Below are 24539 nucleotides of genomic sequence, written 5' to 3'. Positions count from 1 at the left end.
TTTAATCACTTCCCGCTACTTTACGCTGAATTGTATATTCGTTTCATTTTCATATATATATACCGATCGAGTATGATTTGGGAATAACACATATATTCGTAAGCGTGCTTAATATGATATACGAATGTATCTTTAATTAATTCATACTGAAAGTTTTGTATAACATAATAATAACTTATTCGTAAAGTATTGAGCTCACTCCTTGTCCGTGTTATTATCACGATTTTATTACAAATGTGAAGATTTAAGACGATTTATATAGAGTTCGATATCATTCGTGGAAAATTTTAGTCATCGAAGCGTAGTGCATGAAATGTCCCTTAGAATACATCGTGTCATAAGCGCATGAGTAAGCTTGCCAGTTGCGCCTGCGCCGCAGACAGCGCGACGACACCTATTGATAAGTACATGTTACATGGCTTTCTTGAACAATCAATAGTCGTCGATACTCGAATAATGCGGTATACTGACTATGTGGCGTCGGCGGCCGTCGCCGCGGCCACATATGACCGTGGCGCGCCGCGTAGGTAGTGAGATTCGAGAACACCGGCCGTGCATGATTTAACCTAGACCTTGACTTTAGTTTGACTTTGATGATAATGTAATCGCTTCGAGAGTGAGACCGCGTGGAAATTACATTTTTACAATGAAATGTTATTTACACGACCTGTATGTTTACGATTGAAGAGAGAAATACATTCGTTACTTTCAGATTGCATTTATATCGCCTCGTACTTAACTATTGCCTACCGTTGGTTACTTTTAATAGTTACATGATTTTGTTTGATTGAAAATATTTGTCAACGTGTGGACGTAAACGTAATAACCGGAGGATTGATATTGTATTCCACATTCGACGATGCCTACGAAAAGTGCTACTGTTCTGTAAGACTTATTATTGGAAAGCCCGTTGTTCTCAAATCGACGTAATAAGGTATTTTTTTCACATGTGTGTCCTTGGAATGTTATAATTAATATCGTTAATCTCGCATATCACTTCTCATTTAAAGATTGTGTTCTGCATTTAATTTTTTTACGATATACGACGAGTTTTTTTTTTAAGGAATAGCTCTAAATTCGTCGAATCGATAATAGCTCTGATGCTTGATAAAACATAGTGAGACAAACTACTGAACGTTTTATTTATATAAGTACTTAGTAAAACGTAAATGATAATAAATGCAATTTGTATCATAAGTCACAAATAAAACGGAAAAACGTCACCGTAACGACAACGGCGCTGCCTTGATATGCTTGTGTCTACATAACATTTGAAATCATATGTATATGCTAACGTGATACATGAGTAGCGTGTAATATTGATTGTGTCAATTCCAAAGTATTAAAGCACTAAGATTTGTTGGAACGGCGTTTTTAGATAACGGCTACGTGTATATTATATTGATTTTGCCAACGACGTCGCAATCGAAGTTACAGATGGGTTTTAAGAAAGGTGTCTGAATCTGAAATGTGTGGGTAAACAGATAAGCTAGAAGCATCATCCGTCTCGCGCTGCGGCTCGGTTGCCGACTGCCATGCCGAGCACAACCACACGTTTGAAACAGTATAACAGACATGCGTCGACGACTCTAGAAATCTCCTTCTGCATGCTAATTCGCAAATTAACGACCATTGAAGCGAGTACATAAGCCTTACATAAGACGCAAGATTATAAAACGTATTTATTACAATGATTACGTCACTTTCAGTCGAGCTTTTTGTGTATTTTCTTAAATAAATAATAAAATACACAATAGTTGTCTAATGTATTTGCACAGGTGTGTCAGAGCTCGGTGCGGCTCTCGGTGTCGAGACTCGAGCCAAACCTCTATCGATTCTCTTCAAAACGGACTGTTTGCATAGAAAAGTTGTCAATCACTCTTACCGATGAGCGATAACATGTCCGTGTCTAAGGTTTTCATGACGATTGTGCGACGAGAGTAACGTGGAAAACACGACCTTGAACACATCAATAGGGAAACATTATGAGTTGCTATCTATTGGATTTAATTTGAACTCTCAATATTACTTTATGAATAAGAAAGGCGGAAGGGATTATTTAATATCAAATACATATATTACGTATGAAATGAATATCGAACAAATAGCGCGTCCATGGGTTACTATATGTTGCTCCGTGGAAATGTCAATATCACATGCTGATATATTTTTCAAATATTTTTTTAAGGTCTTTATTTAGGCTTCGTGTTTCGCGTCCAATGTACACGGCGCGGCGCCGCAGCCGCACCGACGCCGCGCCGCGCTGAAATTCCATAATAAACAAATAAAAACCGAGTACGTGTCGCGTTCGGGTTTCATCGATACTGCTGTTACTTCAGTGTACCACTACTTGTGGTACACTGAAGCTCGAGCAGCGGTTTGAGGTGACGTTTACATTATTTTATACTCAATCGTCTCTATTCTTAACCCTCCGTGATATCTTAATTATTTAATAATAGAGTGTACTTGCCACCCCCCCCCCCGCCGATTGGAACAAGATTTTCGTTACATTGCTATTTAAATAATAATAATTAACACTGTCAGTTTAATGGTAACCTCGAGATGTCACTGGGTAATGGTGTACAGAACATTGTACAAGATTCATTATTATTTTATTGCTTGTTAAGTACAGGGGGCGACATAGTACTGGCTATATTGCTCTATTGCATCCCGGGTTCGCTATTCATTGCGTGGCTCTCGGTTCACATGGCGCGGCGCGGCGGTGCGGCTGCGGTGGCATGTACACGTAGCGTTAGCGTGTAACGTATGGCTCGCAGCTGTCTGCGAACTCGAGACCATGGTAGCTATTGATCTCTATCATATACAATTTAAATATGAGAAGCTGCAACAACTTGAAATTTCACTATGACACATTCAATGACAATCAAATTAAAAAATCCATTTTCGTATTGGATATTAAAAATTCAAGTAAATAAAAACTTTTATGCTGAATAGCGTGTACTTAAATTGAAAAAAAGAAAACCTAGTTCAAGCAAAATATAATCCGCTTTCTTGCTCAAATATCTTGTTGAAAATTAAAAAATATTTGAGGAGGAAGTCGTTTGAGTAATTGTATCATCCTTTCTCACGCAACACGTATCAGATATCACGAGATATATTTAAAGGACATAAACGAAGCTCTGGAGAAGTCGCAGAACGTTACTGGTGTGTTGTGATTTATCTGTAGCATCTGCTTGTAAGACACGGGACGCTTTTATACACACTAAAGTATCGAAGCGTAAAAGAAAAGCTCGTAATCGCATTGCTTCATACGTCAGTCAAAGAATTCAACAAGTCTATACATCGGATACCTTCGGAGTATGTATTCAGTACAGGCACTCGACGAAGGTACACATGTAGAAAGGTGCATATGATACATCTTTGATGTTTAATCACGTTTATAGCTTATATCATTATAACAAAGGAAAATATATGATAGTATAAATAAATCACTTAGTAATTTAGGTTTTAGCGCCAATACATTCAAAATGTAACCTCGGAGTACGATACGAACATAGTATCTTTAAATACCGTAAAGTTCCTGCAGTAATGACTTATAAGTTTTAGTCGTGTCGCCTCGTTGAGGCGTGGATGAAGTCGAAGTTCGACTTAATTTGAATTCGTATCTCCTAAACCTTGCAGAAATCCTCGGTTGATGTTTATAAATCATGTGCAAATAAAAAAACCGAGACACGACTCTCGATTTTAAACTGCTCGATAGGAATGCCATAGTTTATTACGTATCAAGTATCGAACTGAAATGGGCCACCTGACAGTAAGTGGCCATCGTCACTAAGAAGTGTAAATTATTCCTCACAGCATCAATGGGAAGTGTACCATGGGCGATACTCGACGCGATATAACCGTGTTGAACGATGTCAGTCTCTCCTCTGGATAACCTCGGCTATGTATTACATATTAAGTATAATTTAATTGTTATCAATGAAAACATGTCACGATTGATATAAAAAACTATTACATATCAATGCAAATCACGGACTCTTTTAATAAATCACTTAAAAAAAATTGTTAATTTCCCCATAGCTTTTCAGTTTTATCACTCGATTATTTAAACGCGTAATTATTGCGTTAACATTGCTATAAATAACCATATTAACGAAGCCGACGGCCGAAGTAAATGTTATGAATATAACAATTAAGTAGTATAAAATAGTAAAATTCTGTGTGTAAATCTTCTTGATCTATAGGCCAGGCCAGTTGTAATCTCTGTAAGAGTAGGGAATATGTTACACGACAATAATATAAACACGCAGATTAACTATATATATGCCTATGTGAATTTAACTCACTAAATGTAATGGTTGGGCCATTGTGTTCTTCAAAATTCAGTAATAGCAGGTCAAAATTGTGGTCACCCGAGCAAGCGGGTTCCAACCCTCAATCATCGACTAACATTGAAGAGTGCAGAACACCTAATAAAATATAAAATGTATACATTCAATGAACCGAAAACTCGCAAAAATACCGAAATGTATTTATTTATTTACAAGGTACATATAATATAATAAAATATACCTATACTTTATCGCACGCCTATACATCACACCTATAGCACTTTTAACAAATAGGTACTGAGGTGTAAATTGTTCGCGTCGCCAAATAAATTGATCTACTCATTACATCACGTTCAAATTTCACTTCAGCTCGATAATTTCGTCGCTAATGAGACGAGATTTGCGCAAACGAAAATCAATATAGGTAAGTAGCGATTTATTTTCAATGTAAAAAATAAAAATATATTTTCACAAGTACGAGCAACTCAATAAAAATAGATATATACATACATTGTTATAGTCGTTTTATATATATTTTTATATCGTTTTATCGTAAACGAATGAATGAATTATTAACATAAATAAACAATTTATTGAAATTCGTAGAGAATTTCTAGCATTTAATTTTAATTCACCACATAAAAAGGTAAAATTGAATGCGATTAAATATTAAATGCGCCAATTTCCGGTTACGAGCTGTCGAAAATTTAAATCAATTATGCCATAGAATACCTATTATATGTTTCATACTTAGATATTTATTTTGTATAAGTTCAAGGTCGCGCGTCAAGGTCATACTAGAGAAAACAAAGAACTAGTTCAATATAAATTACCGAATTAAATCATGTACGATCATATTATACTAAATTTAGCTTTCTGTTGTTAGTTAATTGTAGAAAATCGTATAAACACGACACACTCAGGCCAATTTAAGCGTCGGCTGCCTATGAGTTTGTAGTCCGCTCACTAAACCAGTATGCTAATAAGAATCCAATAATAATGTCAGTAACAATTGTAAACTATGCAACCTTGTTTTGTTAATTTTTTTTATTTTGCATAATTTTATTTATTTACAACGCTCGCCGAGCTAGTCGAACAGGTCACGCGCGATAAGGGTGCGCTAGTATTCATAGAAAGCAATATTGTATGAATATTAATTTCGCGGGGATAACTTGAACAAATCTACAATCGACAGTGGCCAGTGACAGTTGTCACTAGCCTGCCAGCATACGAGTCGGACAGGCGAGAAGAGTTGGGACTCACCGGTGTCGGCACGCTCTGCCTCGTCGTCCGACTCGGTGCCGGAGTCCCGCTCCTCCACCTGCGAATGAAAACAATTCCTCAAACACTAGATCAATCGCTCGGTCGGCCATCACAAACACCGCCACCGAAACGCCGCTTTTTAAGACTTTTCGTACCGAGTATCCATTACTTTCTTTCACCGGTAGGTTCCGACATTAATAAAGTATGAGATCGTAGTGCATTTAGACTAAACGAGAACGTGTCGCGCGGTGTAGAAGCCGGCGATCGTTCCGCTCCTTTGTTCTCGCGAGCGAGGCGGCCATTTTCTGGTGGCGGTGTGACCTTCACGGCGCAAAGCCGGCTGGGACGTGCCGACACCCACCTTCTCGGAAACGTTCTCCTCATTCAACGAATGCGTTCGTAGCTTATGAGTCAGGAATTTGAGCATTATTGAGCCTCGGCTCGCCCTGATCGTCCTCCACGGCACTCACTCGCGCTGCGACCCCGGCGGCCGCTCACCGGTCTCGCGATACAATTTCGACACGAACTGTTGCGATCTAGACGCCGTCACGCCTATGGCGAACGTTCCAAAAACATTTTAAACCTCAATAACATATCCGCATATCACAGCCACAGCGAACACCCGACCGCCTTCCTCGAACGCCGGACTACTACTAGTTTAGTTAGAGTAGCCTTGCGTACGACGCAGTCAGCTGAAGTGGGTACGGCTCATTAATACCGAAAGGGCCTAAGATCGAACGCGTTAAATACTGTTGTCTCGGATAATATTTGTCACGGGGGATGTGTAAATTAGCCCGAGTAGTTTTTTAAAACACTTCTTATGTCAAAAACTAACTCAAATATTGCGTAAATCGTTTTCAAGTGCCACTCGAAATGATCTCGCCCGGCAACCCATTGATGACAAAGAACCGGAACACGCAGAGATCGGACGCGATTGGACAAAACATTACAGAATAGGATCGAAATTTAATGCAATATCTGTCGTCCCTCTCTGACTACTCGAGGCGGGAGGCTCGTCTCGAACAGTCGGCGGAGCGTTGTAGCGGAGAGAGAGATAGCGATAGCGACACAGGTTCACGTTATATAACACCGACTTGATAATATAGTGCTGATAAAAAGTTGCGGATGTGAGAAGTGTATGGATATGCCGATAACTCGTGTCTTAGTTTTTTATTTTTACTTTGATGTAACAAAATTAACAAACTTAGTGACTAATACATTATTTAAAACAGTTTTACCATAAACTGAAAAATATAATATGATAATAAAACGTCGAACATTTGTAAAGAAATCGTTGGATTTCAATATTGCTATTGGTATTTTAATAATTTTACGTTAATGTAGAATGTGTATATTATTATTTTATACGTCTGGCTTATCTATAAGAATCTTTTTAGACTACATTTACATCAGTTGGCATAATGAATAGCGGCCATATCTGTTCCCTACCTGCGTGCGTGTTCCGAGTGTAGCCGAGCAATCCGTCTCTCTCGCACACAACGCTCGAGCTGGCGTTAGGCGGCAAATTTAAATAATGTATCAGACATTCGTTCAAGGGAAGGCAATAAGTACAACTTGAAATTTTTGAAATATATTTAATAACAAACGTATATCGCAACAATAATTGATATTTGAGACATGTTAAGCCGTTGTGACGCCGGCACACGTTTCTGTTCACATTTTAGGGTCGTAATGTTTTTTTTTGTTAAAGCTACAAGTTTTAACTTTTTACAGTCTCCATAGCGTTGATCAATTCATTTGACATTTTAAATAGAAGCTCTATCACAGTCTTAAATCCCGTATCTCGACAAAATATTAATTATTATAGTAATATACAATAAACAAAATTATAACATGATTAGCATAATCACAACAAAAATGACTCCAGAATTTCATTAGAAAATGCAAAAACCTATAATATCGCTAAGATTAGTGTAGTTTCATAGAGGTTTAATTCAATTTTATTAATTTGAGGTATATTATGAGTAATTGTACATAATTTATATAAAACTTTAGTTACTTTGCATACCGACAAAAAACACATTGAAAACTGCGAAATATTGCACACTGGATACTGTCCAATTGTTGTATCAATAAAGAAATTTGATTTGGTCCTGAAAATATTACGATGGACGTTTTGATTTTTACAAGGTTTGGGATTTAGCTTCTAATTGAACTGAGTAAGTATACAAAAATAATCCCGTAATTTTAGACAAGTTGAAACTGATTCCTATTCAAAGACTTCCATGAAAGTCAGGTGTGTACTGTTTATCGATTAGCCTACATTATACTTATAAAATATATTATCATTTTACAAAAATAGACTATAATTGCTGTGATGTTAAAACTTTGGCTTAAAGTAATTCATACAAACAAACAAGTGTTAGTTTATTTACAAATACAGTCAACGATTATATAATTACTATATAGTATTCTCTACATCAAATGAGATTTTAAACCACTTTAAGTTTAGAGATTAATGTTGTAGCAGTGAATTAAAAAATCGAGGAATTCCCGATCAAACATTCAATCTTCAATTAGGCTCCGATTATAATATATTTATGTCCTACAACTCCGATCACTTCTTCTAAGTTATAGTTAATGACAAAAACTTTAAGCGTTCGAACGTTTAAGTTTACTGTTTCATTTTGTTCAAAGTATTTTATACACATTAAGAAAATACGTTCACACTTCACAAATTGAAATAAGACGTTATTTTCGCTCGTCAATTAACTATCGCGAGAATATGAATAAAATCTTACGATATAATAATTTACTTAGATCCAAAACGTTTCGCAATCGCCGCGCCGCGAGCTGGAGATAACTCCCGTGTAAACAAATTCGTTGTTGACCCTGTACTTATCGCGACGCGATAAATTCGTTAAATGCATAAAAAATATTTAATGTATTATATTTCAGTTCAGTTTTTATTCGTTACTCAGCTCGCCCCGCTGATCTACGTCGTTTCATATTAAGAAAAAATATTTTTATATAAAAATATAACGATATAAAAATGGAAGACACATTCGTTTCCCGCCTTAACCGGCACACTTAATTAGTTCCTTAATTGTGTGACGTATCATTTTCAAAGTGCTCATCTCACTGAAGCGTTGAGGTTTGCCTGGTTTTACTTTTGCAGAATAAAAACTAAGGAAGGATTAAAGTCCCTTTTTATATTTATACGTACTGATACGTTACGTACCTTCGCGCCTCAATACCATATGACTGTTTTCCGGTCTGTAGAAAGTCATAATATGATACATTACGCGAGTATCGAAGTATTTAATCTTATTTTGAAAATTTAATAAACGGCTTATAGAGATGCAATACATTTTTACGGGTATATAAAAGCAGTGCCCCTAATGTCTATAATTGTATTGCAACTGTTTTAATATACACAAAGATACGGTCTCGCACCGCAAAAATCTCCTCATTCGGGCGCCATTTTTTTAATCAGTTAGAAATTGGGATAAAATTTAAATTAAAATAAACTTGATTTTATTTATTTATCACACTCGAAGCTGGCTCGGGAGAGTAGAGAAAATCAATCAAGCTTTGGCCAATACAACCGCACACGAAAAGCAAACTATTTAAAAGACAAAAAAAAATATATTTGAAATATTAAAAGGTTCGGCCGGTAGCAATTATAGCTTTTTGAAATCCCACTCGGCGTAGGGCATTGCGCAAAAGCATTACATGCCCTACCGTCGAACGGCAGTCTCTGTTCACATACGTAGTAGTTAGGCGGCACTGCTACAATAAATAAAATATGATCACCGTACTTTTCTCTCTCCTTGTATGAAATGGAACGAACAATTGTTTTCAGAAGAATAAATAGCACGTCTAATGTTTGCCAAAGTCTCCTCAGCCGTTCAATTCACGGACGGCGCTTTGAATCTGCGGCGAGTAAACACTAAACGGCCCGCACTGATCGTTCCTAACATTCGCAGCAACGAGAAGCGGCCGCCTGATATAAAGGCGCCGCTCGAAGACGTCTGTCCGCGCTCTCGCATTGCGCGCCCGCGTGCGCCGCGACGGGACAGCGCGGCGGACGTATCGCGAAGTGTTATCGTGCCATATGAGGGGTAACAGAACGACTTAACCGCTTAATCTATAAAATTTACACAAACATGCACCCCAAAAATATTATCATCAGAGTCCGACTATTTAATTACACGTGGCTTAAGGCACTATCGATAAAATGCGTATTCCACGGGGCGAACAGGAACACGCCGGTCGGCACACCGACCGAGCCAAACGTTGGATTTATAGGAGGCGGTTCTTCTACTTCGCGTTAAGTATGTACGTATTATGTCACGAAAGCCGTAATGTGGTTACGGGTGTGTCATACAGAAGGGGAGCGGCTACCGCTGCTGTCGTCTGGAATCAGAGCGACTCAAATGGTCAGACGCGTGCGTTTCGAAAACTAAAACCAAAATAACAATAACAGAACCGACACACGACTCGTCTACGAACTAAAGCTGCCATTGCATACGTGAAAGATATATACATACTCAGTATCATACAAGAATTTCCACGACACGTCGGCACTTCCTTTGAACTATTACTGAGCGAACTCGTATTCCTTCAAAAATAACGACATCGTCACAGCCCGGCCGGCGCCGCAATTTCAATTGAGGTCTCAAGTCAGAAGACAGGTAACAGGTTCCATGTGTCGACAGCTCCTCTGGACTGAGTACTATGTGTGTATCGTATCGGTCATAATATGATATAATCGCAAGATAATCGTAATATTGACGTATTATTATATTATATGTTTAAAATGTAAACAAAACGTCATACTTAGTAAAAAATAAAAGCTAACCTAACCTCAGCTTTACGTTTCATCGAGTCGGTGGACCCGACCCCGAGGCCCGTGCGGGTGTTGTTCGTCGCCAACATTCCCTGTCCAACCAGTTATTCAGTTTGACAGTTGCATTAGAACGTAACTGTTGCGGTTTGCCTTACGAGTTAACTTTAAAATGGATGATATAAAAATTTAAAGCTGCCTAATCGTATTTGTCTTATGTACTGACTTTTTTTACCGTAAATGTATTCGTCGTTTTTCCAAACGCGATAATTATCACGCGCCATACAGTTACAGACTACCTACGCACGTATTCGCTGCAAATGAATGAATCAAAAATAATAGTTTTATAAGTAGGTGGATGATTATATCTTCAGATTTTTTTACATCTACTCAAATATTAATAAAATAAATAAATTAATGAAGTCATATAAAGTTAACATGGCGACAATTGTTTTTTGTTTTTTTATTTAATAAACACAATAAATAGAAACCGTCGACAAAAAATTAAATTTATACAAACAATACTTTTTTTATTCAACGGCAAAAATTAATAATCGATAATAAATATCAGTTAACCGAGAATAACTGGTTGGGCAGGGTATGACAGTTTACGTACATATTAAACATGACAAAAAATAAAAAATGTGTAAAAAATAGTAAAAATCGATAGTCTGTTCAAAATCATTCATTCATTGAATCATTAATTCAATAATTTACCCTGACTACTGAACCTCTCGTCGTGTAAACTCGAGGTCAAAGTTGTTTATTTACGTTTTGCCTACTGCGGTCGGAGCGGAGCTGTCGAACCTGCGCACCGCAGAAATCTAATATTATTATGAAGACGGCCATTTTCCAGATTATCGAAATTACGTTAAGACATTGACAAAAGTTGGTTATTCAAGTATATTTTGGATTACGTATGTCCATGTATATATTTCTCTACGAACAGTCACCTGGACTCAACTTGTGGGATCGAGGTTTCTGTTCAGCGCACTTATGTCCAAACGACTCACCGACGATCGTAATGTAACTACCGAATTACACGCGTATAAGCATTCCTAAAATGGATTCGGCGGCTATAATGTTTGTCCGGCACAAACATACCGCAAAAGATAAAATAAGACGAAGCAAAAACGAAGCGACAAACTAAATCAAATGTATCAAAGTATGTAAACAGCAATTTACGGGCTGCTACTCTGTATGTTTATTGCGTCGATACGTATTATATCATCAGCCGGAGAGCGGAGGCCATTATTATTATTTTATAAGTACGATTCATATAAGCACCGCGCCCTCTCAAAACTTTGACGACTAATTTTATTGGTATTTTGGTGTCATGAGTTAGATATGAGTTACATATTCTACTTCACCTTTGCGTCAAATTCAAGGAAAAACATATGAGAACCGAGAGGAGTCAGTCAATTAATGACTAACATTACTGTTACTGAAATTTTAAAATGAGTTGATTTTACCGAGACCGTCGGTCCCGTCATAGGTCACGTCGCTAAAGGAAATCGAAATACAATTTCGACGAGGGCAGAACGGAACAACAGTGTCGCGAGGAGGTTGACGCTCAGCAGACTTGGAACAGCTCCGACACGTAGTCCGGGTGCTCGCGCACGAAGCGCAGCAGCTCGTCCGCCGCCGCCGCCAGCTCCGCCAGCGCCTCCGCGCCCCCCGCGCCCGCCGCGCCCGCCGCGCCCGCGCCGCTCACGTCGCGCAGCAGCAGCTCGGCGCCGGCCGGCAGCACGTAGCGCCGCAGCCGCGTCAGGTGCGGCAGCACGTCGGCCTCCAGCCCCGCCACCCTGCAACCGGCGCGCCGTGAGTCTCGCCGGAAGCGCGGGGGCGGCCCGCGGGAGAGGCGACACTCACTCGACCACGAAGTACTTCCGGTAGGGCAGGCCCGCGTGGCCCGTCTCGGCCAGGCGGCGCAGCGCCAGCGCCAGCAGCCCGTCGGCCGAGTGCGGCGCGGCGTGGCGGGCGCGGCCCGGCGCGGCGGCGGCGGCGGCGGCGGCCGGCGACTGCAGCAGCACGACGCGCGCGCCGTCGGCCGCCAGCTGGCGCTGCAGCCAGTCGGCGGGCGCGCGGGCGGCGGCGCGCACGGCGTCGGGCTCGTACAGGTCCACCACGGCGCAGCCCGCCTCGCGCAGCAGGCGCCGCAGCGCGCCCGCCACGCGCGCCAGCGCCGCGCAGTCGCGCGCGTACAGCAGCAGCACGCGCGCGCGCTCGTCCGCCTCGTTGTTGTTGATGGGCTTCGTCGCCTCCGCCTCCGGCCTGCGAGCGGGACGAGCGACGTGAGCGTCTCGCTCGCGACCCGCCGGCCGGCCCCGGGGCGACCGACCGGCGACCCGCCCGGGTGCGCCGTACCTGTCGAGCCAGTGGTGCAGCACGCGCAGCCGGAGCGCGGCGGCCAGGCGGGCGCGGTGCGCGCGCAGCAGCAGCGCCAGCGCGAGCGCCGCCAGCGCGGCCCCGGCGCACAGCCCCCACAGCGTGGCGCGCGACGCGTCGGCCGGCAGCGGCGGCTGGCGCAGGTGGCACACGCGCGAGTCGGCGCTGGCCTGCGGGCGGAACAGCGCCAGCGCCGCCGTCCAGGGCGCCCGCTGCTGCAGGCGCACGCTGTAGCAGCCGGGCGGCGCCCGCAGCGCGCAGCGCACCTCGGTGCGGCCGGCGCCGCGCGTGCTGCAGTTGCCGCCGATGTCGCGGCACCACTGCGGGGCGCGATCGGCATCGTTAGCTGACTACGTTTTATTCTATTTTAGGTAAAAACCGCCTTGGGCACGACATGTGCGATAGGAACTTGATTGACCGCGAGACGAACGTAAAATGTAATGCCGGATATAAGATACGGATAAAAGGGAATCTCTGATGGAAAGCGATGACATCACAGCGACCCAGTACCGTAACGCCCATTATGTACAACGAAGCTTGAAAAGATTCACACGCTGGTCGTGTTTATTTAAAACGTAGTAGCCTGACCGCTAATACTGATGCATACATATTCGAGGAAAATCATAGAGATCAAGTTTGGAGTAGCGCCTTGACAGCGCGAGGAAAGGCCAAACGAGCCTGATAGAGATACAGTCTACGTGACGTAAGCAAATCGTTTATTTCTTTTATTTTTAATCCAGCAAAAATAATTATACCATAATAAAATTTGATTACACCGAAAGCAGAGACCGCTGATAGTGATAAGCTTTTCTTTGAAAGTGAATGCCTCTATTTATATTTCCTCAAAACCTGTTGTATTCGTAATAGCAGTTAATTTGTTATGCGTCAATTAATGTAATGTATGTATCTGACATATAAACAAATACTAAGTCCAGAATACAGTCTGTCAGTACAGCAGTGAGACGAGTGATTTCATGAGGTCATTCAATTAACTTGTAACTGAAGTGAATATTATCAAACTAAAAAAAATACACATTAGATTGTAGATTTCCACTAACAATATTACAACATGAACAGTTTTGTCAAAACATTTAAAACAGGTTTTGTATTTTATTATACCTTTATAAAAATACTTTGAAATTAGTAATTGTCGAGTAAAATGCCAGTTTCAGTTTACACTGAGTGTATGTAAATAAACTATTAATAAATTATACCTGTAACATTTTATGACAGGTTTTTATAATGCTCGTTTGCATTAATTTAATCAATCGGCTGCTTATGAAATATCAAGAAACGTGATTGCTGTGTGACAACATTACGACTACTAGAATACTACTTATTTAGATGACTTTCTTATCATTTGTCGCTTTAATTAAAATTTTATAGCCTTATGAATGTTACTGTGTCAACGCATATCTCCTTAGTAAGTAATGTATTTTGTAAAAGCATACTCTTACCCATATGCATAGAAATGGTCTGCCTTGCTTTTATTAAAAATTGCCATGTAAATGATTAATTTTTAGATTTTATAATTTTAGATATATCATTGGTAATATAATTTGATAGGCTATAATATACTTGGATCAGAGAAATAGTATACTTTTTGTATCAGACTAGCAGGATATTAAATGAAAAGGGTATTTAGTGACATATTTTGTTCACCTGGAAGTCTTCTGTACAAAGCTCCATTGTGTAATCAGCGGCCGGCACATAGCCCAGATACCAGTGCACAATGAGCTCCTCGCTGGAAATTGGAAATAAATATTTAGTGTCATCAGCAAACTTCTTAAGCATAAAGATATTTAGAAAAAAAAACTTCAAAAATTACAAATATTTTGTATAAGAATTATAAATATCAACCAAGTAAATTTATTTTATTCATGAGAAAAAGAGTATTTAGGGAGCTTTATGCCATTACTCCTCATAAGAGCTGTTATTCTTTGGAGTGTCTAATTGAGTTTAATAGTGACAATACATGTATTTTGTTTTGATTTACTTTCTATACTTACTCTTTACTCAATGCCCTAACCAGAGCTATGCTCTCAGTGAAATGTTCTTTCGGATATGGGTTAAAAACATAGTGTAAGGAATCATGAGGGCTGGAGCTCTTGGTCCCTCGGTGGAGCACCGTCTTGATGTGATAGCATGTGCCATTGAATATTAAATCCAAGTATGTGGAGAAACATATCTGAAATATTTAAATGAAATGTTAATATATGAAATTTAAGACTCCAGGATAGAAAGTATATAGAAAATTACTTTTAATATTTCAATCTGACTCTATCAGATTATTTACCATTAGTGATGGACTCCCCTTTGAAGGTTTTACTAAATAAATATTTTCAGCTTAAATATTACTAATCCAAATATACAGTAAGTTCTATATGCTATGTATTAAGTTGATCTGTATGAAACCATCAATGTTTTGAACGGAATGGAGTCACTGACAGATCTAACGTCCATGCAATGAAAGTTGAACTAGTCAGATAATGCATAGTGAAATCTGTCGTTTTATCTTGTTAAGTTTACAAATACATTTTAATTGGTTGGTTGAATATGGTTATCCTTAATGTGCCGTTTAAAAAAAAATAGGAAGACTTGACTTTAAATTATAATATTATTTATATGCATAATCTCGTATCCAGCACTAAGTTGTATGTCAAATGATTTTTTTGTACAAATAAAGATACTGAGGAAAATATGGGCACTTACATTAGTACAATTTAAATTAAGATGAACTCTCTCACTAAAACGAGAGTGTACTGCTCCAGGTGGGATGTCAACACTGTATTTCACGCAACGACTGGGCGGCCGAGTATCATCGTATCGCATGACTAGCTCCCAGGTGGTAACATTTTTATCAGCCACCGTACACCACTCGACCCTGTATCGTCCCTCGACATCGTCGTTCATAGCTTCGAAAGTTAAGCCGCTTTGTAAATTATCGCTACACTTGGCATTGTATTCAGCCTTGGTTAAATAACAGAGAAGTAAAAACAAAAACAACTTTTTCTTCATGTTTATTGCTATCGATCACGGCATAACGAAATCACTTATATAGTTTATAAAACATAGTATATGACGAGCAGGCAATGTGTAAAATTTATAAAACAACTGGTCAGAGGGTTATCGATGCGAAAAAGTAACTGGAAATTCTAGTCGTAGATAAAAAACATTTTTCAGTGGCGTCACTGATGTTATAAACAGTTATACTGCTACTGCTAGAGAGACCCCAGCTCCATGACCCCCACGCTATTCCAGCTTTACATGTTAATTGTATCTTTTATATCCTGAAGAAGCGGACTAGGACCTTAAAATATATTTGTTTATTCGTCCGTTTCAACTAAATTTGTACTTGTGACCTTTTGATTAAATTTATTACTATTAACAAGGCATAGGTAAGCTGAAGGCGTACCATAAAGTACAGAATTACAGATAACAGACTAATTTGACATTGACAGTTCTATCACAGGTTATAGTTGAAGAATTAAATTTTATGCATGGCAATAATTATGTTACTGTAGTATTAAAATATTTTTCATTTCCAGGGTTTAATTTTGTAAGAAAATGGTTGATCAAGTAACTTCTTAACTGGCTTAATTATTTAATTTGTTCCTACTAGTTTTCGAACAGAAGTTTTGATGATATATATAACCAACAACGCTAGGCGCTGACTAGCTCTACCTCCGCTGACCCTGGCCGTCCTCGCTCGTCATCGCTGGTACACTTTCGCAGTTTTCAGTTTTCGAGTTCTCAGCCCGGATCGCCTGCATGTCCTACCAGTTATTAATTTTTTGACAATTTTCCTAGAATGTAACTGGTGCGGATTGCGATAAAATTAACTTTTAAATATGTAAACTGTTTTAGACATAGGCTAATCATTAAGGAAAAATATGTTACATCTACTCAAATATTAATAAAATACAAAAATAGGATACCAAAATACATATTGATGGTTTGTAATATATATTATAATGTAAATAAAATGGTTCTAAATTATGGATTGTGTCATTTATTTTAAAGTAGAGGTATGCTTTGTCTTAGCAACAAATTTCTTATCCTGGTGTTTGTATAATAAATAAAAATAAAACAATTTGAGTAATAACTTTTATTTTGAAATAAGGATATTTTAACATCACGTTATATGCTAAGCCGAGCCGAGTCGGTCAAATCGAGCCCAGCCAAAGCTATGTCTCGACAGCTATTGCTGGAACTGCCAGCCAAGCCCGCCTATGACTATTAGTGACGTCATAGCCGATTATACAGTGAGAGGAATTAAATACCAGAACCATTTTTTTCGGAACGTCATTCGCTAGTTTATACAAGAGAGACTGTTGCCGATGGTACTGTAGTAACAAAAAAGAAAAGAGAGCTGTCGCGATAGCAACGGGGCGAAAAGAATATAACAGAGTTATAACAATATATATATATATATATAACATAGTAGTTGTTATTGCCTTTCGTTTCAATATTATAAAAAATAATAATACATACATAATTTTACATTAATAAAATTTAAATTCAAAGACAATCGATGAAGTAGATGATGATTTCGTCATGGTGAATTATCCTTAAGACTTACCTAGTTAGTCATTACTGTTCAGTGCTGTTTTTCAAAAATGTTTCAGCCTCCGCAACGAGGTATGCTCTAGTGTTGCTGTCGGCGCTTCATGTTCACGAGAAGCTTGTGAATCATAGGGAACATTACCACGTTATAGTTGTCCAGAGCTTTAGTGGTAGTGGCATAGTGGTCCTATAAACACACACACACGCAATATAAACTCCACTTCAAAATCTAGGGCTGTAAAAGTAGACTGCGCTATGCATAGGGTTGCCAGATAGAAACTTATCAAATCCGGGACAATTCTAGGACAACGGTGTCGGGTCGTGGCCATAGTAAAAAGTATATTGTTTTTTTTATTTTTAAAGGATTTATATTGATATTTGAAAAGGAAAATGCCATTTATTCTCAAATATATACATTTATTAGATAGGTATCTACGTACATAGTAGGTAATTAACGCCAGTTACAATTTTAAGACGCAGTTTAGACTTAAAACTTATTTTTATTATTACAAAACTAGTAGGTTTTCAGAATTCGGGACAATAAGGACTAATTACTGGACACGGGACAAGACGCAAAATTCCGGGACAATCCCGGATGTCCCGGGCATCTGGCAAGCCTAGCTATGCAGGTCTCAAGTGCTGGCTGTAAACCTCAGTGGCATTTACAAAAATTGATTATTATTGAATAAAACATAATATCTAAAATTGGGCTTTCATGGTTCATTTGCCTTACTCATCCGTTTTTCTCGATGTAATGACTGGACTAGATTAAAAAAACATTATAAAAAATTCTATGGCTGCGATATGGTTCGCTACTCTCGCACGCGATTGACCTGATTTCCGTACCAGTACTTCCAGATATTAATGAGTTCTGATGGTAATTTAACCCTTAATCAGGCATAGTACGATTAATCAACCACGTAGGTAATTGGAGTTCTATAGTGATCTTTGTCTTTTTTTTAATTCTTAAAACCTTTATTTGATTACCAATATTCGTATCTTTCGTATGAAGCTAAAAATTTTCTACTAAACAATTAGTTTTGGGAAAAATCATGATTTAAAGAAAGTGGTCATTATGTGCCCTATACCGTCTGGCGGTAGTGTGATATGCGTTTTTGTAACAAAAATAACATTCTACGTTTTTTTAACCAAACTAACATTCTTCTAGTAGCGTAAAAAAAAAATGTTATTAACAATAATCATTGCCGGTTATCAGTAAAGAGATCTGAGTTCTAACTATGCAGTTCCTAATTAAAATAGGGATAATGGAAACAAATTATAAAACGACAGAGAACTCCTTAACAGGCATAGTGCATAATACGACCACTTTTTTTGTCTTAAATTTAATATTTTTTAAGAAACAGATTTTAGGTATACATTGTACAGGTAAAAATTAAGAACACACCATATTTAAAAAAATATTTTAATGCCAGTGCACATGGGGCCTGATTAAGGGTTATTGTCTTCTAGTTTTTTCCAAAGAATGTCTAAGGAAACCTGGTCAAAAGCCTTTGAAAGGTTGAGGAAAAGTGGATACAAGTTTTCAGTTTGCAACCTTTATAGCTCGAAAGCGGATCTTCTTCATGAATGTAACATACCAGTTCTGAATGGAGACAATATATAATTACTTAGGCCTGAAATGTCAGCAGGCTTATTTTTAAGAAAGGGTATCACTACTGTTTTTACCATCTTTTCAGACCTTCGATGCCAGGTGATTTGCTTCTAGTGATGACGATAATCAAACTGACATCCTTAGCAGTACATCTGATACCCAGGTTTTGTCCAGGCTGAGCATCTAGCATTCTATTTCAAATGTTTGTTAACTGTTCTAGATTATTCAATGAATATTGTTATGAACTTTGTTCTACATATTGATCTTGATTTGAAATAGTTAAACAAATGTTAATGTTAAGTTTACAAAACTGAAATTGTTACAATATCACAACAAAATAAAAATCATTATTTATTCAGTACCTTTATTGCAACACTTTCACCAGCCGTTTATCACTCCTTCTGGTACTATATGCCAATGAGATTATATGGATATAATATAAGATGGTGCTACTATCTCAAGGAAAACATCAATACTTTCAAGCTACATAAAATTTTTCATTTGTTCAGTTGTTTTAAAATGTTTTTGTTTGTTAGGGTTTTGACAGTAATTAATGCACACTAAAACAAAGAACATTTTATTTTTAATTATAAATTTAACCTACACTTAAATTAGGTACTTATTTTGCTTAATCTGACACTCACCAAATTGTTTTCAAATATAATAAATACAAAGGTTTGAACTTATACTCATCATAAATTAACAGTTATATTCCAATTTGTTGAGCTAAAACTGCATACATAGCTAAAGCAGTGAGGCCAATTGCAGTGGCGTGTACTGTACGAAGACCTAATAAAGCCCAAGCACTGAGAGAAAAAATACTGGCAATGGCTTCTTCTATTAGACTTTTGTAAGGAGATATAGCTAAAAGTGTAACAACTATGGGAAAATGTTTTCTAGACAGGTCACTGCGGGTCCAGAGCCAAACAAGAGCAGCAGTAGAGGCATGCTGTAACAATGCTACGTTGGACTCAGCACATGAACGCACATATCGCCAGTCAAACTCGGAACCTCTTGCACCAACCCAGAGGAGAATACTGCGGGTCACTAGCACCTGTCAAAATAAAATTTCTGACTTTAAAATCTACTTTATATTGTACAAATATACTAAGAATCTTTGAAAACTTGAATTTGCCAATTTACTTTGTGAAGTAGTATTTTAAACAACTTATTTGATTAAATACAATATTTTTTGTTACTCCTACTTATGCACATCTTAATTAAGAGTACTATAATTTATTAGACCTTATTAAATCAGACTTGGTTTACTTACCTCAGCACTGGCCCAACCTATCGCTGCTGTCAAGATCTTTGCATGTCCTTTCCCCGGTATTGAATTTAGAGCAAAATATAAGCCAAGAAGATCAGCAAGATCAACTGTAGCTTTCAGAATTTCCTGTAAGTAAGAACAAATTGTTTATGTAGATAAAGTTATGTCAACTTTTTTTCTCAATATATTTTACTTTGAAATAATTTATTTCAAAAAGACATTGAAGCAATTAAATACTTTATTGTTGAAAATATCCTAAATAACCTTAAGAAAATAACCTTGTTTTTGTATAATAATGTATTGCTTTTACTGATTGTAATGGGTTAATGCTGCTGAATAAATAAATATAAATAAGCTTAAACGTTCATCCTAAGAATACTTACAAGAAATATATCATATTCACCGCCTTGAATGTTATCGGAATCGGGAAAAAAAGTTGCTAAGAGCAACATTTTACAAAGCTGTGTCAAAATATATAGTCCTCCAGCATACACGCATTTCGAAAATGTTGCATATTCAGATCTGGAAGAAATAAAATTATATCTAACATTGACAGAAAACTTTAATACTTTTAACCTAATTAGATAAATACACTTACATTCCCGAAAATTTATAAGCCATATGATATGGAGCGTAAACTAACGCTAAACAATTCCCGAAGTGATATAAAGTCATTTTGACTTTAAGTTTAATTGTAAATATGGTTTATAATATTTTTTTAATAGAAGGAACCGTAAAAATTAACTTCGAAATACTCCGTTTTTCGAGAGTTGAGTGACTTGTCAAAATAATGTCAAATGTAAGTGACAACTGACAAGAGTCTCGTGAAGGTAATAAAAATCACAGATACCGAATTTTCTTCATTAGATCATTAATTAATTCAGGAAAAGTAATTATACTAACACATAACTTATACCTGTTACTTTGAAGAGAAAACATGAGAGAACAATAGTACAAAAATCAGTGTAAGTGATCAGTGATATTTTTTTCATTTTTACACTACGTTTTACGTAGTGAGATGGCATGTATTAATTTATTTAATAGTTTAGCACAAACATTTTTATCAAGTTAATAAGTGTGCATTTTCTAATTGTTGATTATTAACATTCGATATGTTATGAAGATTTTTAAACAGTAACTGACAGCTATGTGGCGTATGTAAAATGGAACATATTTACTTTCGGCGGGGTTTTAATTCAAAGTGTATGAAAATAAGAACTAATTTTTTTCTTGAATGTTTAATGTTATATTAACTCAACTCTATTAAGAGTATTTGGAGATTTTAGAGAACTATTAATGGATATGAAAAATGTTTGTATAAGCATAATTTAAGTAGGAACAAACCTATAAACTAAAAGTGAGTAATTTAAATGAATGTATAATAATTTTTTATGTTTTAATAATAAACGAGTAAAAAAAACCCTAGTTTTAATTTATTACAGAAAAATAATATGATAGCAAAAAAATCTCTGCTTGGGTATTGGAGTGGCAGAAAGGGATGAAAGGTAAGGGGACACTAAAAAAAGGGTAACGTTTTCAACCCTTTCGTTTTTTAGCACACGCGCAAAGGGGTTCGGATATTTTTATCCAATCACAGAGAAGAGTTTATCAAATTCAGATTTTATTCGTCCGTAGAATAGTTTGGTCTCCGCTCGGTGAGAGCTCGGGCAACAGTTCTCCGCAGTACCCCTTTGTCGTTTACTGGATCAAGCTGTTTCTTGTATATGCATAATCATATTTATGCATCAGGTACTAATTTATTTAGTTACAACAAGTTTAGAAATAATATTTAATATTAAATTAATATTAATTGTTTCATAGTTTCAAAACTTCTCTAGGGGGAAAGTGAAATATGAAGGAAATGGATGTTTTTTCTGAAAATATATCACCTGGTGAGTCTTTTTCAAGTAAATATTTAATTATCTTGTTAAGATTGCAAGAAAATGAGCAAACAAATTAAGAGAAAATTATTTAATTACAATATATTTGAAAGCAAGTTAACAGTTAAAATATTTTCTACTAATGATTCTAAACTATGTACTATTAATGGAATCTTATAAGAGTATCTTATTGCAACAATATTTTATATGTGGTAGAAAGATATATACATTTATTTTCAAATTAGGGATTTTGTTTAAATATTAATATATTATTTATTTAAAACGGTATATTTTAATATTGAATATTTTATTATTACTTATTACTTATATCAAATTTTATAATATACTAATACTATACTTTTATTAGAAATTTGATTTTTTTTTTCCAACAATTTTGATCATAATGAGGTATTTTGAAATAATTTTAATTTAGAACTTTGTGTCAGTAGATATTTAATTTGGAATTAATGTTTTAACTAAAAATTAAAAGCATTTTTTGCTATAATTTTTTAACAAATGCTCTATAAAAATATTGTATGTATGTCTGAAATATCTAAAAATTTAATCAAAGTTATATATTAGCTTTGATAGATACGAAAAATTAAAAAGTACATTTGGCCAGTGTAACAATGGCCATAACATAAGGGTAAATAACATCTTAGTTCCCTAGGTTGGTGGCGCATTTTCGATGTAAGGAATGTTTAATGTGGGTTGTCATTACCGTCAACTGGCACATTTGCTCGACCGCCGACGCATTTTAAGAAAATATACTCGAGTCCTTCAATGTCCTCATTATTGAATACTGAAAGAAAGACTACCTATGTAACACTCAATAACGATAGAATAAGTAAATCTCGCTTTCTTAAAAAAAAGTATCTCGTGAGTCGAATAAAAGTTTAAGTTGATCAATGTGTAAAGTAATTCGTGCATAAAGGTTATTGCACATTTAAAACGAACATATTCTTATAGGTTATAGCGCTTAATTTGCTACATAAAGAGAGTCGGATATAAAATGCGAACCTTCAGCACAGTTCACTCACGTTATCCCTCCATTACAGCATTGTCCTCTGACAATGGAGATAGAGTATAAAGAATCGCAGCCATTAGGTAAATTTCCTTATTCATTTTTTTGCGTGACACCCTCGGCGCGTAAAAAGCGGGGAAGCGGTTATTTATCATGTGGAGATGTGAAGTGGAGCTGGAGCTCGAGATCTCAATCTAGCGATGGCGTGAAAGTTTTTGTTACCGGACTTAATCCGCACTTAACGTACCTACTCGACTTTTCATTTCAAGTGTTTTGTTTTTTCAGGTTGGTTCGTTTCAAATTCATTAGGCAAATAATAGCATAAAATATTTACTTAGATACTTCTTGTTTCGTATAATATAATGTCAGTCGTTATATTTACAAGCTTGTTTTAACAACGTAACGAATGTATTAACAAGTTATGTATTGATGATTGTATATTATCTAAGGTATTAATGTACCCGAAGAGCCTGAAATTAAACTTAGGCTCGTAAGGCTCGTAATAAGACCACGGATTGAAAAGTCACTCTAGCCACCTCCAAGCTACATCATCAAATTGGCTCGAAGCTACTAAATGACTCAAATTATATATTATATTTGCAAAGAGTGCAGCTTCGAATAAAATCTTTCTTTTGGAAATAAATGTTTGGTGTAGCGTTGTGAACACAATTTGGTGACATTGAAAATAAATAAACAGTAAGAACAAAAACATTCATATATTGAGTCTATATTGCACCTATATAAGCTACAAGATAAGAATAGCCATCATTACTATGAAGTTATAGAAAAATTATTTCAATTTGGGGAGTGAGTGGACGTCGGATGCATTATTCAGCTCACGCACGCTGCAGGCGAGTGTGGCAGGCAGATAAGCGCGTATTGAGCCGAGAATACCGAAAGTCCGAGTTCGCCGGGGGGCCTTATCGGAAACGGCTTACGGTGACCCCATGCAAACTCCCTAATGCGACATTCCTCACCGGCCCTAGCCGCGTCGGAGCTCCCTCCGTCGATCGATCTCAATGCAAAATTACTGCTCGCCGCTGGGGATGCTAGTTTTGTTCTTACTAATAATTTTATTTTATTACCGTATCGGGTTTTTGTCATCGAGAAAAGATTTCGTATAAGTATCTTCATTATTTATATATGAATAAATACTCTGATAAGTACTAAATGTCGTGTATAATGTTACTTGTGATAAGTCACATAAGAAACAGGATTTTTATTCGATTCGTTTCCTGTTAAAGACTACGACGTATCTAAGCATATCTATTATTGGTAGGTAAACAATAAAATCGCTTTCTGTTTCTGTTTGTATCTCTACATTCTTCTGAACTACTACTAGAAAGAGCGATAAACGATGAAGCTCTGTATATGTAATTGGTACAAACTAGCTGAACTATGACGGAGTTTTGACAAAAAAATAGTTCTTGT

The 24539-nt window shown here is 37.1% G+C and overlaps 3 protein-coding genes across 7 annotated transcripts in view; all 3 read right to left on the bottom strand.

Moving 5' to 3' along the window:
* Nucleotides 1-6510, bottom strand: part of LOC113393685 (uncharacterized) — a 48076-nt gene extending 41566 nt beyond the window's left edge. For 3 of the 5 annotated variants that reach the window (XM_026630690.2, XM_026630691.2, XM_064216027.1), the window contains exons 1-2: nt 5920-6507; nt 5559-5616 (exon numbers count right to left, since the gene is read on the bottom strand). In XM_026630690.2, coding sequence (XP_026486475.1) covers nt 5559-5616; nt 5920-5985 — 124 coding nt within the window. In that variant the 5' untranslated portion in view covers nt 5986-6507. Of the gene's footprint in view, nt 1-5558; nt 5617-5713 lie in introns of all 5 variants that reach the window. The other 2 variants (XM_026630692.2, XM_026630694.2) reach the window with 2 other exon arrangements.
* A 4840-nt stretch (nt 6511-11350) lies between these two features.
* LOC135193472 (uncharacterized) lies at nt 11351-16178 on the bottom strand. The gene is made up of 6 exons (XM_064216077.1): nt 15469-16178; nt 14766-14944; nt 14419-14500; nt 12736-13076; nt 12241-12642; nt 11351-12173 (listed from the first exon to the last, which is right to left on the bottom strand). The coding sequence occupies exons 1-6, from the start codon at nt 15772-15774 to the stop codon at nt 11942-11944; spliced, it is 1542 nt and encodes a 513-aa protein (XP_064072147.1). The 5' UTR covers nt 15775-16178; the 3' UTR covers nt 11351-11941.
* Nucleotides 16179-19495: 3317 nt separating this feature from the next.
* LOC113393659 (BOS complex subunit TMEM147) lies at nt 19496-20999 on the bottom strand. The gene is made up of 4 exons (XM_026630656.2): nt 20803-20999; nt 20588-20726; nt 20208-20330; nt 19496-19988 (listed from the first exon to the last, which is right to left on the bottom strand). The coding sequence occupies exons 1-4, from the start codon at nt 20877-20879 to the stop codon at nt 19641-19643; spliced, it is 687 nt and encodes a 228-aa protein (XP_026486441.1). The 5' UTR covers nt 20880-20999; the 3' UTR covers nt 19496-19640.
* Nucleotides 21000-24539: the final 3540 nt, after the last annotated feature.

Source organism: Vanessa tameamea, chromosome 10 (genome assembly GCF_037043105.1).
Source record: "Vanessa tameamea isolate UH-Manoa-2023 chromosome 10, ilVanTame1 primary haplotype, whole genome shotgun sequence".
Classification (NCBI taxonomy): domain Eukaryota; kingdom Metazoa; phylum Arthropoda; class Insecta; order Lepidoptera; family Nymphalidae; genus Vanessa; species Vanessa tameamea.
Note: the sequence above shows the minus strand (reverse complement) of the source record. Positions and strands in the feature narration are given on the sequence as shown.